Here is an 18350-nt window from a genome sequence, read left to right as displayed (position 1 = left end):
TTTTTATTTTTATTTTATTATTAATTAAAATGCTGCTATGGTATTTAATAATGCCAAATAATTATTTTTAATAATATTTTAATGGTTATGTCGGCGCCATGTCGGCGCCATGCCAGCAAGCAAGGCACTCCGTTTGCTAAGTAGGAGATTTCCATTAGTGGGTTGACAGCAGAGACCATTTTAAGAATGGTTTTCTTTTTTTAGGGACTACATTAGTAACAAAATCAATTGTGGGACTAAAATGGGAATTGACCCAAAATATAGGGACCAAAAGTACATTTTCGCTTATAACTTATATAGGATATAAGACAAGCTTTTTCCCTTTTTGCTGGACAGGATATGAAGATCACAAGTTTACAATCCTAAGTCCTTTATGGCTAAAAACTCAATTACAAACACTTTTAATAAGCACAAATAGGTTTGGACAATTTGTAAGACCAGGCTTTTTATATATGCTTCAAAAATTAATTGAAGACTGGCACAAGTCAATTAGTCTTCTAGCCATTTTTCCCTTCACCACCTTTCAAGAACCGCAAGAACCAATAAGCAGAAGACTTTGGGTGCCGAGAGAGCCCATTCTTGTAATCAACATAAACCAAACCAAAACGCTTGGTATAACCTTGAGCCCACTCAAAGTTGTCTAGTAATGACCATGCAAAATATCCCCTGACATCTACTCCATCCCTGTCCAAGAAATCCAATAAACAAAATTGATTTTATAACACATTTGTTTGACCAATACAAAAAAGCATAAGAGAGTATCTGTTTAGACAAGTAGTGTAAGATGAAAGCTAACTTTATAAAGGCCAATTTGTATTTATCTCTGGTAAAACAAAAATGAACTAGAGCCAGCCAGTGAACCTATTTTGTGTAATGTAGTCGGTAAAAGTTCTCACAAATCTGTACATGTATTCAGATACATACAAGAGTTTTTTGGGCTGTTTGATTCCTGTTTCTAAAAATAAAATTCACGAAAACAGAAAACAGTGCGAAAATGTGCTACCAAACACATTTTCCAAGAAATGGTTTTGAAAACAGCCACTTTTCAAAGAAAATCAAAATGATATTTCATTTTGTTCCTTATTTTGTTTTGTTTTGTTTTGTTTTCAGTTTAAGGGGAAAAAAAATCATTGAAACATAGTTTGCGTTTGGATACCGCTTATTTTGCTGAAAACTGAAAACACTGTAGCAAAATAATTTTTAAATGTGTGAATAGTACCGTGAAAACCATTTTTAATGAAAGTTTTGTTGAAAAAAGAAGTTTGTGGGTCCCGTAAATAGTACACAGAACTCACAAAAGAAGCCAGAAATGCGCTTCTGGTAAAAAAAAAAAAAAAAAAAAAAAAAAAAAAAGGGAAAACCCAGACGCTCTGGACGTGGACGCAATCCAAACAGAGCTATAATGTTCCTGAGTTTCCTTTTTATTCTCTACAAAATGTTTTATCCCTTTAATGAAAATACAACCAAACAGGCATTTTGCTTACCTAATTTCAATTTCTAAATAGTCAGTATTTGCATTGCAATATCAAAATTCAAATGGCAATTAGTGGCCAAACTTCTAGCCCACACCCCCTCCTATTTATTTATTTATTCAAGCATGTAATGGTAGCACAGATTCAAAATTTAGGATTAATCAGTTGACTACTTAGCTCTGATAAAATAAAGATGAATTGTGATGCACACAGACAAACATTGGCATAATTAGCAGACATCAAATAATTGGCTTAGTGCACAATTTACCAAGTACTTGCAAGTGAGGAATATGAATGAACCAGTTTATTATTCGACGGGAATTGAAACAGAATATGATATAATGAAGTAACTCAACTTGATTGCCTGAGCAACAGCAGCAAGGTATCTTTTGTAGTAAACAACTCTCAATTTGTCATTGAGCATCTCATTAAGTGGAGAAGTTTCATTATCTTCATCATCCATACCTGTATGTGTTGTGGAAAAAAGGTTCAGAGAAAGTGAAAGAAGAGCACTTTAGCATAATTGAAAATATCCTTCAGCACTATAATCTGAGGGACACCTAACATGGATGTATTAAGTAATTTTCCACCAATAAATAGAGATCTTATCAGCCCAAAATATTTCTTGATCATATCTTAATATATAAAAGTGAGTGTTTAAGGTTCTATTATTCTGTACCAGCCAATTGGCCAAATTGGAAAAGCAAGGTCACCTTGAAATATCCAATTAGCAACTATGCGTGCATCTATAAGAGTTCTACAAAGAAAATCTATTGAAAATATAAACCGTTTTTCTTCTGATGGTAAATGTCCACGTTATACCATTCTCAGTCACGTATATTGGAGGATTATTGTATCTCTGTGCTATGTAATTGAGAACCTTCCGAATGCCCCAAGGAACAACATAAAGCCATTCTGATGCTGCCTGCCACATAAAATCTTTCAGCAGACCAGAGACAATCTAAAGATATATGCATGTTCCCAAACACTGCAAGATCTGTATCTGCAAACGAAAGAGAGAGAGGAATCATACCTTCTCACCAATTTTCTCACCCCCTTCCCATTCAACTGATGATAAAGCAAGAACATTAGACATCAACATAACTTTTTCTATGAAATACTAAGATCTCATAAAAAATAATGAGTATGAAATACTAGGTAGTATCAACGTTTACCAATTCTCTCCATCTCTTGGGCTTTATAGAAATCACCTTCATCAGGGCTATCTGGTACATGAGCAATAAACCTTGATGTATAGTGATTCAGACCAACAAAGTCGATTGAGTTCCTAAGCAAATCCTTTTCTTCCTCTGAAAATTTGGGAAGCCGATCTCCAAGCCTTTCTTGCATAACTTCAGGATAGTCTCCAAAGTATATTGGATGCAGATACCTGTTCCAGCATTAATTGTAGCTAGTTAATAATCTGAAGGGCAAGAAGAATGGATCTTTGAATGATCGAAATATATTCCAAGACAAACATACAAAGCGTAACTGAAGCAGAGAGAGCAACTGGAGAAACCCAGTCTAATATAACTTACCATTGTTTTAAAATTTTGCTAATCTCATGCCAAAAGAATCCAACTGGTGAAACTCAGATTCTATAATTATTTTCAGTATAATTTCCTATATATTAAAAGGGTTAAACCAGACCAGAGTTTGGTGTTTATTTTATTTTATTATTTATTTTTTTTAATAAAAGAATTACAATGTCTACACCTACGAACATTAGATTGTACATTTTGTGGAGTATTCCACAAAATTTATGATTAAATATGTTTCCAAAAAGTGTTATTTATATATAAAACTGAGATAAATGGCATTTGTTGTAGTATGATGTATGACAGACATGCAATAATCTCAAACATACATATTAATTAGCATATCTACATTTTGTATTCCTCATGGTTGATCTTGTCATTTCAACCAATTTACTTAAATTGACATTGAAGAGGTTGAAGAGTCATTTTTAGTGAACTAATCCTTTCTTATATATCTCGTCCCAGTCCCTCCCCAAAGTAACTGTTTAACATTGCAAGTCCAGTGATTTACAATACAATACATGAAACTAATAATTATTGAAGTGATCCAACAAAGTTGTGAGGATCTCATATGTTTATTGACTTAAGCAGGCTTTATTCATCAAGCACATTATTAGTCTGATGCAAAAATGCCAGCTTTTTGTGTGTGTGTATGTGTGTGTGTGTGTGTGAGAGAGAGAGAGAGAGAGAGAGAGAGAGAGATGGAAAGTGGTCATTGTTTCATACTAGAATCCCATAAATTGATTTAGACTTTACATAAATATTGCTATTTAGGTAATTAAAAAGAACAAGACCCAAAGTTTTCTTAGGAGATCCAAGTTAGTATATTTGGATAAGGAAATAATGTTTCATTTCATATAAAAATTAAAACCATAAAATTAAACCAAAAGTTTTAGTTAATGCAAATTAACGAAAAGAACTTCCCATAAATTGTGGTTTCTTATTGGTGCAAACATAAGCATCCTATGAATTTTCAATTAAGATGCAACATCACCAAGAAACTAAATGATAAGATTTTAACTGTAAAATTGATCAAAAGGGAAGTACCATCCAAGCTGAAAATCAAGACGTCTTGCTGCAGCGGTTTTATCTTCATTTTTTTCTGAATTAGCCTCTGCCCACTCACAGTCTAGCACCAAGCCTACTTGTCCCCCTTGCTTGTCCTGGAATAAATACAAGGATTGCAAGAGCAAAAAAGGGATGTTATTCTTCTAATGATTAAAGAGCACAAATGGCAATTTTATTGATGACCAGAAAAACAGAACTGTACAGGCAACTTATGAAATTCAATATATGAGGGAACTTTGGAAAGACAAAAACATTTGTCTTCTACATGGTAAACACTGTGGTCTGGGAACTCTCAGTGTTTACAATGGAGATGTCTAGGGTTTTAATTCCCTTACCCCCAACTATACAATTAAAAAAAAAAAAAAAAAGCACTGGGTCTGGGAACGTATTAAAACATAGCCAATATAACCAAACAAAGAGAGTGACAACAGAAGTATATTTAGCAAACCTAGTTTTTGTTCCATCCTGACATCGTTTAAATATGGTCTCTGATGCTTATTCTCTCACATCAATGCTATTTTAGTCAGTCTTTGCTGAGACTCTTTGTAAAGGATGATACAGAAAATACTTTTACTCAGTAAAGATATAATGACTATTACATTAATTACCCAGCTAAGATGCATCCTTTAATAATATGAGGTTCCAGGTCAATGGTAAATACCATATAACCTTGGTCTATGATATTAGCCATAGGTGCATAGGTGAGAGATGAGGAGATGCCTCCATTTAATATATATATATATATATATATATTTGATTAGTAATAAAGATTTATTGATATAAAAAATGAGAATCCCAAGTACATACAGGGGTGTACAAATCAAATACAAAAATTACATAAATCAAGTAAATCCAAAGATGAAGAAAAGGAACGGTCTCCACACTGACAACCAGTCCAATAAGGTTCTAAAAAACAAATAACTTGAGATCAAACATAAAACACTCACTATCTTCAAAGCACCTACTATTTCTTTGCTTCCCAATACACCACATCAACGATCCATATATATATATATATCCATTATGATGGTGACCAACATACTCCAAATATACCGAAAACCATAGCCTCCATTTAATATATACTAAACACAAATATCTCCAAGGTGATACTTTAAGCAGCTTTAATCACTTCTAATTTGTTATGAATTTATTCACATTCTTTTGAATAGGCAGTAAAACTGAGCAGATGAGGGAAAAAGGTTGGAAACCATTAGAAGTAATAACCATAATGTCTGTAATCCTGGATGGTGCAAAAAAAAAACTACTTAAGTTTTCTTGACATAATATATTAACTGTTATGGTTTACAGAACATAATGACAAACCTTGATTCTTTTTTGACAAGTAACAAAAAATTTTATTAATAAAAACAAAACTAAATACACCAGGGATGTATTCAGAGAGAATTACAATCAAACTCTAAAAATTACAATGCTCAAGAGAAGACAAAGCTTGATAAAGAGAAATGCCAAGCAGACTAAGCTCTATAACCACACCATCCTTACTTAGAAGACAAAGTTCTCAATCACTAATACATAATTGAACAGCATACCTTATACTTGCTTCTGTATATTGAAACAGCTGCTGCATGGGCCAAGATCTGGTGGTGCGCAGCCAAATATGGTTCTATTGAAGAACCTTGACATCTTCCAGGAGCAAATCCTCCCATATCATATCCATTCACAGCAGTTTGAAGGGGCTCATTAATTGTAATCCAGATTTTTACTCTATCACCAAAACTTGCAAAGCAAGTGTCTGCATAGATTGCAAAATATTTTCTGAATGCCAAACATGAAAACCAGATTTATTGTTAATAGAAATGAAACAAAAGGATAAAAAGCAATCCAATAAATGTATGGGTAATATATATATATGTATGTATGTATGTATGTATGTATCCACATGTGTATGTACATTATTTGGTACTAAGTTTCCTGAAACTCATTAATGCCATTGCTAATATTAAATCTTTTACATGATTCTCCCTCCATCCATGTACTATAAAGAATAATACTAAGGAAATTTTTATCCGACTATATTTTCCGGGGAAAAAAGAGAAGCAGAACAAAAGAAAATAGGAAAAGAAATCAAATAAAATGGTTTCTCACATGTCCTGTGGCTCACTGATAGTTATTAGGCATAACTGCTTCCTTGTGCATAAATCAAAGAAGACCACATTTGCCATTATTTAGACTATGAAAATAAAAGTGTCCATTCAATACTTGATTGGTTGCATGTGGCACGTTAAGCATCTCTTTTCACAAAGATAAGATAATTGTAGTTTATATTCCCTATGCATAACAAATTTTTACTTTATTTCCTACAATCATCATACACATCCTAGGTTTTTTAGTATGCCTACTAAATTTATCATATCCCCTTTAAAGCGTCATGTTTCTGTAGCTGTAAGATGTTTTCCCAAACAAGCATAAAGAAGCAGAAATGTTTCTATTTCTAGATGGTAACGTCTTCCCTCAAGCCAGAAATTTTAACCTCAAAGATTTTCGGCTTCTCTGAGCTTGACATGTATCAAAGACAAGTCAGAAATGATCTAGTCACCCTCTACCTTAGGCCAGCCAACCAACCCCCCCCCCCCCCCCCCCCCCCCACTCTTAGGACTGTCAACCAGTCACCCTCTACACCTAAGCCAAAACAACCAGCCACCATTTCTGAACTCTTAGGACAGGCAGGCAGCCCCTTATTTTGACTTCTTAATAGCCTGCCTAGATGTAACTGTTATCTAGGTTATTCCCTAGCAGTTAAAGATTATAAATAGACTTGTTATGTAAGAGTAGAATCAGTTTTTGATGTAACTTTTAACTTAGTTTCAGACCTGGACAGAAACTCTGTTTCTCCAGTTATTTTCTCTGTAATTCCAGCTTTGATTCTTAATTTTAATGCAATTCTAATTCAAGTTCTCAATTATTTGATCTTGATTTCCATCATTTGGTATCAGAGCACAGATCTGGTCCTCTTTTTCCCTACTAATTAGATCATTTGAGTCCTAGATTTCCTTGTGTTTCTTTTTTTTTCTCCCTCCATTCAAGATACTTGAATTCAGATTTAGGTTCCTTGTGCAGTTGTGCCAATCAAATCTGTGTTGCTGCAGCAAATATCACAGATTTGATCACTTGTGTTGTTGCTGCTCTTTACAAATTTTTTCAAGGATTGTGAAGCTTTTAATGGCCCAAAGAAGGAGAGGAAGGAGAGGTGGAATAAGGGGGAATCATATGGATGTTGGGGAAAGGAGATGAAGCTATCCTTCCTATGGGGAGGAATGTTGGACGGAATCAAAATACAAAGAGAGGAGATGAGATTGCTGAATTAAGGAGACAAGTTGCGTCACATACGGAGCTGGTGCAGCATATGCAGCCTCCTCATGAGGCTACCGATGAGTCTGATGACTCTCATTCTCATTTTGAGAACCCTTTTGGAGTTCCACCAAGGGGTAGGCCTTTCATGGAAAGAAATGAGCCAAGGCTTTGACTATAACTTCAAGGTTGAAATTCCAGAATTTCATGGGAGTCTCAAACCGGAAGACTTTGTAGATTGGCTTAACACCATTGAGAGGGTGTTTGATTATTATGAAGTTATGGATGAAAAGAAAGTGAAGCTAGTTGCTATTAGCCTTAAAGGGAGAGCTTCCGCTTGGTGGGAACAATTGCAAATTTCTCACCAAAAAAGTGGTAAATTCAAGATCAAGAGTTGGGAGAAGATGAAGAAAAAGCTCTGTGAGCAATTTCTTCCTTTCAACTACACCCATTCACTCTACAAAGACCTACACAACCTTAAGCAAGAAGGAAGTGTAGAGGAGTATATAGAGGCATTTCACCAACTTGTAGTAAGGGTAGATTTGAATGAAAGTGAAGAACAAATGGTTGCAAGGCACTTGAGTGGATTGAAGCCATCCATCCAAGATGTCCTTAGCCTTCAATCATTGTGGAACGTGTCGGAAGCCTACAACCGGGCTTTACTAGTGGAGAAGCAACAAACTAGGCCAGCTTTAAGGTCTGGACAGTGGGGTTCCAGGTCTGGTTAGGGGATTTCTAACCGATATAAGGTTGGGAATTCAAGTACAAATGGGAGAGGAGAAACCTCTGGGGTTGGTCAGCAACCAGCAAGTCCTAAATCTGCTATTACAGCCCCAAAACAGTCCCAAACAGCCACTGTTGGCGGGGGTAGACAGCAACAAGTGGGTACTTTCAAATGTTTCAAGTGTAGAGAGCTGTGCATAGATCTTCGGATTGTAGGAAGAAGGCTATTATGTTGGAGGAAGTAAAAGAGCTTGAACATGAAGATGGAGATCCCATTTTTGATCAACCTTCAAATGAGGTTGGTGGTGATTTTGAAGAAGAAGAGGGCTTGACACTTGTGATGAGGAAGACTCTTCTTGCTCCTAAATTCAAATCCAAAGAAGATTGGTTGAGAACCAATATTTTTTATACAACTTGCAACATTGGAGGAAGAGTTTGTAGTATGATCATTGATGGGGGAAATTGTGAAAATGTGGTCTCTCAAGAGGTGGTTGATAAGTTGAAGCTTGCCACTCAAGATCACCCATATCCCTACAAACTCTATTGGTTCAAGAAGGGTAATGAGGTGAAAGTAACGAAGTGTTGCTTGGTGCCATTTTCTACCCAGAAGAAATATTTTGATGAAGTTTGGTGTGATGTAGTACCAATGGATGCGTGCCATATCCTTCTTGGAAGACCTTGGCAATTTGATCACCAAATGATGCATGATGGGAAGAAGAACACCTATACCTTAAGCAAAGACAATCAACAATTTACTTTGCTGCCAATGAAGGAAAAGGTGACTTCTAAATCCTCTACAACCTCTTTACTAGCTTCTAAAAACTTCATTCAAGAAAGTCGAGATAGTGGCTACGTTTTGGCATTAATTCCAGTCAACAAAGTGGCTGGAATTGATGTTCCTAGTGCTATCACTGAGTTATTACAACACTATGGTGATGTTTTTCCCCATGAGTTACCTCCCGACTTACCTCCTATGCAAGACATTCAACATGCCATTGATTTGGTACCGAGAGCACCCCTTCCAAACAAAGCAACATATCGTATGGCTCCAAAGGGGAAGGAAGAGTTGCAAAAACAAGTTCAAGAGCTTCTTGATAGAGGCTACATTCAGGCTAGTATTAGCCCTTGTGCAGTACCCACTCTCTTAACTCCTAAGAAGGATGGCTCTTGGAGGATGTGTGTAGATAGTAGAGCTATCAACAAGATCACAATCAAGTATCGTTTTCTGACTCCTAGATTGGATGACATGCTAGATTGTTTGGCGGGTTCAAAGATGTTTTCTAAGATTGATTTGCGAAGTGGGTATCATTAAATTAGAATTCGCCTAGGAGATGAATGGAAGATGGCCTTCAAGACGCATCATGGATTATTTGAATGGCTTGTTATGCCATTGGTTTGACAAATGCACCGATCACTTTCATGAGGGTGATGACACAAATGTCGCAACCAGTGTTAGGGATTTGTTTTGTGGCGTGTTTTGATAATATTTTGGTGTATAACCGCTATTTGGAGGATCAATTGGTGCATTTGCAGCTTGTGCTCGACATTTTGAGGAGAGAAAAGTTTTATGGTAATATGAAAAGGTGTAGCTTTGGGATGGATCAAGTGGTGTTCTTGGGGTATGTTGTGTCTTCAAAAGGAGTGTTCATGGATGAAAACAAGGTTAAGGCAACTGTTGATTAGCCTACACCTTCTTGTGTGCATGAGGTGAGGAGTTTCCACAGTCTTGCTACCTTTTATAGAAGGTTTATTAGCAATTTCGGAGAAAATGGGATTTTGCACTTATTTAAAAAAAAATCTAGCACAGTGTCCCGGTTTTGAAACTATTAAGCACCGTGTTCCTGTTTTGAAACTCAATTTTAACAAAATCGGGTTACAGGTGAAACTCAACTTTAACAAAGTCGAGTTCTATGCATATTTTGCCACTTAATTTTTTTTGAAAATTTAAGTGCAACTTGACATTAGCTATGTCGAGTTTCACTTAAAACTTTACATATAACTCGATTTTGAGGATATCAAGTTTTATAAAGAACTCAATTTTGTTAAAATCGAGTTTCAAAAATAGGGATATTCTGCTAAATAGTTTCAAATCAAGGACATTGTGCTAGATTTTTTTTTAAATAAGGGCAAAAGCCCATTTTTCCTAGCAATTTTAGCACCATTGCAGCACCTCTCACCAATTGTCTCAAACAAAAGTCCTTTGTTTGGATTGATGAAGCCCAAGAAAGCTTCCAACTTTTAAAGAGGAAGTTAACCGAAGCTCCTATCCTTGCCTTGCCCAATTTTGACAAGATATTTGAGCTTAATTGAGATGCATCAGGAGCTGGAATTGGTGTGTCCTTAGCCAAGAAGGACTGCCCATAGCATTCTTTAGTGAGAAGTTGAACGAAGCAAAACAAAGCAAAACTTAGGTATTCTACCTATGACAAGGAATTCTATGCTATTGTTCAAGCCATCAAGCATTGAAGTTACTATTTGGCCTACAAAGAGTTTATTCTACACACCAATCATGAGGCTTTGAAATATCTCAATAGCCAATCGAATGTGACTAAAAGGCATGCTAAGTGGGTAAGCTTTTTGCAGCAATTCACTTTCTCATTGAAACATCAGTCGGAAATTCTCAACAAAGTGGCTGATGGATTGAGCAGGAGGACTAATTTCTTGGTGGAAATGCAAACTAAGGTCGCTGGTTTTGAAGTTTTCAAGAAGAGTTACCAAGATGACCCACATTTTGGTAATCTAGACCAACAATTGCAGCAGGGACAGCAACCTGCCAAGTCTGACTTTTGGTTGAAGGATGGATTTCTTTTCAAAGGGCTAAAATTATGTTTGTCTAAATGTTCTCTAAGAGAGTTGATGATTGTTGGACAACATAATTTGGGGCATTTTGGCAAATCAAAGACCCTAGAATCCCTTAAACAAGACTACTTATGGCTAGGAATGACTAAAGATGTTGAGTGGCATGTTCAAAGGTGCTAAGTTTGTCAAAAAGGAAAGGGTACAGCCACTAATGCAGGTCTGTATTTACCTCTTCCGGTGCCTAATAAACCATGGGAATGTATTAGTATGGATTTTGTTCTTGGCCTTCCACCTACACAATGAAAGAATGATTCAATCATGGTCGTAGTGGATCGTTTCTCCAAGATGGCGCACTTCATCCCATGCAAGAAGACTTCGGATGCTTTCAATGTGGCTGTTTTATTTTTCAAAGAAGTCTAGAAGCTTCATGGTGTGCCCCTCTCTATTGTTTTTGACAAGGATGCTAAATTTCTTGCTCATTTTTTGGCAAACTCTATGGCACAAGATAGGAACTGAATTGAGCTTTAGCACTTCTTTTCACCCTCAAACGGATGGTCAAACTGAAGTTGTCAACTGGAGTCTTGGGAATCTCTTAAGATGCTTGATTGGTGAAAATCCAAGGAATTGGAAAAGTATCCTTCCTTTGGCTGAATTTGCTTACAACTGTTCTCTTAATCGGGCTATTAACACATCTCCTTTTGAAGTTGTGTATGAGAATAAATCTTTGAGTGTCTTAGATTTGGCACCCTTGCCACTTTCTAAGAAGGAGAATATAAGAGCAACAAAAATTCATGCACAAGTCAAGGAGAGAATTGAACATTCCAATACTAACTACAATGTTGTTGCTGATATTCGTCGAAGGAGATTAATTTTCAAGGAAGGGGACCTCATATGGGTGATTTTAACTAAGGGAAGGTGTCCTCAAGGCTCCTATTCCAAGTTGGGAGCAAGGAAAGTAGGTCCATGCAAAGTGTTGACTAAAATCAATGACAATGCCTACACAATCCAACTACCCCCTCATCTAAGCATTTCTAATGCCTTCAATGTGAAGCACTTGAAGCCTTATTTTCCAGCTGAAACTTGAGGGCAAGTTTCCTTTATGGAGGGGAGTATGATGTAGTCACCCTCTACCTTAGTCCAGCCAACCAACCCCCCCTCTACTCTTAGGACTGTCAACCAGCCACTCTCTACTCCTAAGCCAAAACAACCAGCCACCATTTCTGACCTCTTAGGGCAGGCAGCCTTATTTTGACATCTTAGATCTGCCATATATCCTCATTAATTCAGCTTTGACCTATGTTGTGATAGCCTGACTAGATGTAACTATTAGCTAGCTTATTCCCTAGTAGTTAAAGATTATAAATAGACTTGTTATGTAAGAGTAGAATCAGTTTTTGATGTAACTTTTAACTTAGTTTCAGACCTGGACAGAAACTCTGTTTCTCCAGTTATTTTCTCTGTAATTCCAGCTTTGATTATTAATTTTAATGCAATTCTAATTCAAGTTCTCAATTATTTGATCTTGATTTCCATCAAGAAGAGATATACAAATAAGAAAGCCATGATCAACAAACAAAGTGTAAATTCGGGTCAGCATGTTTTATGATTTTGAATATATTTAGAACTACTGGATGCATTCAACTGAAATGATAAAAATATTAATCAACATGAAAGAAACTTTTTATATCAAGATTTCTGAAAACTAATAATTTTATTATGACAATACTTACACAATTTGCTTATTCAACCACCCTCCCATTGTCTCATGAAGATGCAAAGGAAGATCCCAATGGTACAAAGTTATGCAAGGCTGGATACCTGCAGGAACAATGCTGTCAATTATGCATTGTTGGTGCAACTAAAAGGAAATCAACTATAAATTAATACCTTTTTCAAGAAGAGCATTAATAAGATTGTTGTAGTAATTAATCCCTTCATCATTGATTTTGGTTCCTAAACCATCTGCAACGATAAGCAAACCATGGAAAAATCCATTAATCATTATAACTAAGCTCAGGCAGCACTGAAAATAAAACGCAACAATGATGAAAGCAATTTTCGTACAACTCAACCTATATGAGGTGAAAAATAGGGCGTAATTTCACTTTACCACCCTAAATTATACCCCAACTTACCCTTTGTACCCTAAACTTTCAGAATGCACAGTTAGCACCCTAAACTATAACATGTGTTACACTTTGCACCCTGCCATTAATTCTGCCATTATCTTGGATGGAAAACCAAAGTTTAGGTTGTAAAGTGTAATTGAGAGTATAGTTTAAAGTTTTTTTTTTATAGGTATAGTTTAGAGTTATAAAGTGTAATTTCTCATATGTTTTTAAGGGATTGAGAAGAGGGGCAGTTGGGTCTTTTCATGTGATGCCATCCAAGATAACGGAAGAATTGACAGCATGGTGCAAAGTGTAACATGGGTTATAGTTTAGGGTGCAAACTGCAAAGTGTAATTTGCGGTATAGTTTAGGGTGATAAAGTGTAATTTTCACTGAAAACTAATCAGCATGGTTTTTCATGTCAAAAATATGGTACAACATGAAAACCAGGGATTGGAGGTGTCAAAACCACTTATTCCTAAAAGCATAAATTGAAGGATGAATATACATAGTCATACAACTTGTCTTCATTAAGGGTCTAACATCTTTATTTCAACCATTTAGTAATGACTGTGCCTAAGACCAAAAGAAGGCATATATACTTTTTGGAAAAAGAAATTTCAAGAAAAGCTTCATGTATTAGAAGACATGGCCCTGAACTCTACTATATATATATATATATATATGAATATAGGCATAGCATCGCCCCTTTTGTGTCAGCCTAAATAATTTTCATGCTATTATCACAAAACTATGCCTCATCTATGACAACCTGGTCCAAATGTATCTTACACACACAAACAAAAACATAAAAATGAAAAAGAAAGCACCTAGTCCATATCTATCTCATAAAATCAGAACTTATATAGCAACTGAAATAAGACATCCCCACCAGGGATTTGATGGGTATACAATCTGCATACTTCAATCATCCCCTCTTCCATCTATTTTAAGTTTTATCAATACAATTTTTATTACAATTTTTTTTATATTTAAAAATAGACTTGCACATTGTGCTAATGTAAAGATATACTAAAAGAGGCCAACTTCTGCCTGAACTTCTATAAAAAAAAGTCCTACCTGAATTCTTTGCTCAGAGATCTCAATTATAGATATCCCAAATTCTAAATGCTTTAAATTTTAGTCAAATCTTTTTTTTTTTTTTTTTGATAAGTAAGAAGAGAATATTATTAATAAAAGAATAGCAAGAAAAGCACAAAAAGTTCACGGTAGTGAACAAAGGAAAAAAGAAACAAAAAGACAGAAGCAGCCCCTAATCTATACTAATAGATGAAAGAAAATCCAAAAGGGTAGAACAATCCGAATAGCCCCAACAACGAGACCAATCGAAGAGGGTCCGCTGGCAATACTCTAATAACTGAACCACAGTTTTCCCCTCATCCTCAAAAGACCGTCGATTCCGTTCAGTCCAAAAATAGAGAAAATTGACAAAATAGTTGTACTATCTTATGCGGAGATTTAATGGGCAGACTACTTGGACTGTGCTAAAGTCTTTGTTTTTGAGATCATTGTATGATTGGATGAGAGTGCTGGTACGAGTCCATTAGTCCTCTTTTTTGGATTATCTTGATTTTTTGAACTTAAGATTGTAATGAATAAACCATTGCACACTTCCTGTGTAATTAAGTGTTCTCCATTTTATTTTCACTTAAAAAAACGAACAAAATTTAACAATTAACCGCCAGTCTCAAATGCTACCACAACATTAGACCGACTCAAGTTGCGTCAAATGCATATGGATGACCCCAGTCTTATAGACTCATTTCCTAATATATGAACTAAGCCTCCTGCATGCCGTCTGATTGATTCTTTCTTATATTCTGGATTCCCAAATGGATATATCATGTACATAAATTCCTAATGTAATCCAAATTAGTTCAACTCTGGTTCAACTAAAACTCATACTTCTTGAGACTAAGTGCCAAGGCAGGGATATGGGAAGAAGGGAGGTAAACAACTAGATGAGGACTCAGAAGGAAATAATAATAATTAGTATGTTCCAATCACTAATCATATGTACAACCAATATACTCTTCCTGAACAGTAATGAAAAAGTATTAATGATAAAATGCATTAAACATTGTAATAGGACATACCAGGGAAGATACGAGACCATGATATGGAAAAGCGATAATATTCGAATCCCAACTTGGCTATAAGTTCAACATCTTCCTGTATATCAGTATTGAATCAAATAATCTAAACCTAATGCAACTTTAAAACAGAACATAAAAGTGATATGAATCAAATTTGTTTTCCAATATACCAGGGGAAAAGGATCAATGTCCACATACAAGAACTACACATACACAAATTCAAGTAAACTTGATGAGGCCTTAATCCTAACCAAATTTAGGTTGATTCCAAGGATCCTTTTCCAACTGGTTGGGATTAGCTAACATATATCCTTGTCCTCCATTCTAACTTATTTAAAGTCACAGTTTACAACTGGTTGGGATTAGCTAACATATATCCTTGTCTTCCATTCTATCTTATTTAAGGTCACAGTTCATATGTGTGTGTATCACATCGATTTGGCTACTTCCATCTATGTTTGGAAATAGAAAAGCTTAAACATTAGTATTGAAAAAAAATACAGAAAAACAAGCATCTAGCTAGAGATCAAACTGCTCAGTACTTCCATTTCACAATCAGGAATGCATTAAAAGGTAATGAAACATGCCAATAAAGCCAAACTGCATAATAAGAGATAAAAAATGTTTGAACAGGTGTAATGCACTGAGAAGTTTTAGATGTAGAACTGGGAAACATGCAATGTCATTTGTGAAGGATGATGATTCAAATTCCTTTCTTTTTTTGATAAGTAAGAAAGATATATATATATATATATGATGATGATTCATATTAATAAATAACAATTAGTGATATAGGAAAAAATTATGGATTTTTATCTAAACTCTCTATAAATCAACAACCATTTAATGAAATACTTTTTATTCACACACACAAAAAAAAATTATGGCTTAGTGACAGATGTTTCTTCACAGTGTATGGTGTTTCTCTCAGATTCGGAATTGGGATCAAATAAGTCAAATTGCTTGTGAGTTGTGGTCGTTGGTGTTTTGTTTGTTTGGAATTCATTGGGTTATGCCTCAGAAGGTTATTGAGTTGTTTGACTCTCGGCAGGGTAAGTTTGGACGACATAGAAACATAGAGTTGTGGAGAATTGTGCCTCATTGCTTGTTATGGTGTCTTTGGCGCGAAAGGAATGCTAGAAGTTTTGAGGGTTGTGAACGCTCTATGTTAGAGATTAAGTCTTTTTTTTTACACACTCTACTCGATTGGAGTGTGGTTTTTTGTCATTTTTCTTGTTCTTCCCTTCCTGCTTTACTTGATCATTGTAATCTTGGTTATTGATTTATGCCCCCATAGTACATTCCCAATGTACTCGGGTTGGCTGTTTTTCTTTTTTTAATAAAATTTTCGTTACTTATCAAAAAAAAAAAAAGTCAAATAGCCCACAGGACACATGGTGCATCCACTTGATAACAAAGACAAATCTCAAACTAGCATAATTATGTTATAAGTATCTAAAATGGGGCTAATTACTATATAAGCACTACAAGGGCAATCAACCACAAAGGAATAAAATAACTGTGAGTCACTCAATACATTGTTACTAACCTTGTATCTATGATATTGATCCACTGCCACATCACCATTGCTTTTGTCAATGATCTTTCCTAACAAAACAAAAGGATGGACAAATAAGTTTCAAAAAAATGCAGAAAATAAAATTCATCCACATCAACCCAAAACTCGTCATGGAAGAATTTGTTATAAGCTTGTTAAAAAAAAGAGAGAGAATTACCCTCAGTGTGTGAAAAAGCATCCCAAATACTTGGACCCCTACCACCCTCCTTGTAGGCTCCTTCCACCTACAAAAAAACAAGAAGGAGACTAAATTAAAAAAGTGTGAGTTTTCCATTATTTATGGAAACTACATTAACCAACAAAAAAAAAAATCCAGACAAGCTACTTTTCTTATTAACATTTCCAAAGGAAACATTTTGCAAGTTAGAGTTGATATTCATTTAGTTTCACATACTTTAGTTTCCAAGAATTATTCTCTCTCTCTCTCTCTCTCTCTCTCTCTCTCTTGTGTGTTGTGTCCCCTACTTGGGAGGCTGTAACTTCTATTTCTGCTAAAAATGATGATCTTTCACCTAGGTGTCCATACCCTTCCTCATACTTGAGAAAGATGATACTTTGAAACGTAGAGCCATATATCAAAGATAGAGTTCTTCCAAAAATTTAATTAAATGACACCAATCACTTAGATTTTGCACAATAGTATGCAACAAAAAACTATGCCAGAAAAGGCCAAAAAGAGAGCATAAGAAAAACTAAAAAGAGAGGAAGTAGCAAGCATGCCTTTCAGATATAATAGCCCATAACAACAAAATAAATTCATAGAAATCACATGATACGAGGAACCCAAAGAAATCAATTTGATAAAAAAATTATGATCAATTTACACTTCTTTTTTCCAACAAGAAATCAAAACTGGTCAACCAAAAAGGCTTGGAAAATTGTAACACAAAACCCATATCGTAATTTGTAAGAAAATAAATAACAAAGCTGATTTCTTTTTGTAAAATCTACAATAAGACAGTAAAAATGAGCAAATACCCAGATCAGAATTTGTCAGAGTATAAATAAAAACAAACGAGAAAATGTGACTGCAGAGGTGATGGTAGAAAGAGAACCTGATAGGCAGAAGTGGCCACGCCAAAGAAGAAGTTTGGAGGGAAGTCACTGCGAGACACTTCCTTCTTGTTGGACTCATCACCTTCATATTCCTTCAACAACTCCTTCTTTGCCATTGTTACTGTGACTAGAACAGAGAGAGTGAGTCAGTGAGTTATGAAGAAATGTATAGGAGATAGTTGTGGCCTTGAAAAGGTACCAGTTTTATCTTTTCTTTCTTCTTTTTTTTTTTTTTTTTTTTTTGCAAAAATGCACTTTTTACCTACTAGATTATGGATCAGTTCTCATTGGACAAAAATTGATTCGTTACGAATCTAATCTCTAAAAAAAAAGAAAATCATTTTTAAAATAATCCACCACCGACCCACTAACAAAAACTAACGAACAACTCTTACGGAGTGTTCTGCTTGTTGACACGGTATTGACGTAACTATTAAAATATTATTAAAAATAAGGTGAAAACACCATTTTAGTCCCTATATTTTGGGGTTATAGTCAATTTGGTCCCTACATTTTAGTAGCAATCAATTTGGTCTCTGTTATTTTCAATTTGTAGTCAATTTAGTCCCTATCGTTAA

General features: G+C 35.3%; 1 protein-coding gene across 1 annotated transcript; it reads right to left on the bottom strand.

Annotated features, from left to right (window-relative positions):
• Positions 1 to 248: 248 nt before the first annotated feature.
• Positions 249 to 17992, bottom strand: LOC126691749 (beta-glucosidase 42-like). Its single transcript, XM_050386858.1, has 13 exons — positions 17772 to 17992; positions 16874 to 16940; positions 16687 to 16745; positions 15138 to 15213; positions 12797 to 12871; positions 12640 to 12727; positions 5629 to 5854; positions 4058 to 4173; positions 2648 to 2862; positions 2506 to 2540; positions 2295 to 2397; positions 1829 to 1937; positions 249 to 684 (listed from the first exon to the last, which is right to left on the bottom strand). The coding sequence occupies exons 1-13, from the start codon at positions 17886 to 17888 to the stop codon at positions 498 to 500; spliced, it is 1473 nt and encodes a 490-aa protein (XP_050242815.1). The 5' UTR covers positions 17889 to 17992; the 3' UTR covers positions 249 to 497.
• Between the last annotated feature and the right edge of the window lie 358 nt (positions 17993 to 18350).

This window comes from Quercus robur, chromosome 7, assembly GCF_932294415.1.
Source record: "Quercus robur chromosome 7, dhQueRobu3.1, whole genome shotgun sequence".
Lineage (NCBI taxonomy): Eukaryota > Viridiplantae > Streptophyta > Magnoliopsida > Fagales > Fagaceae > Quercus > Quercus robur.
The sequence above is the reverse complement of the archived record's forward strand: the minus strand, read 5'-3'. Positions and strand labels throughout refer to the sequence as shown.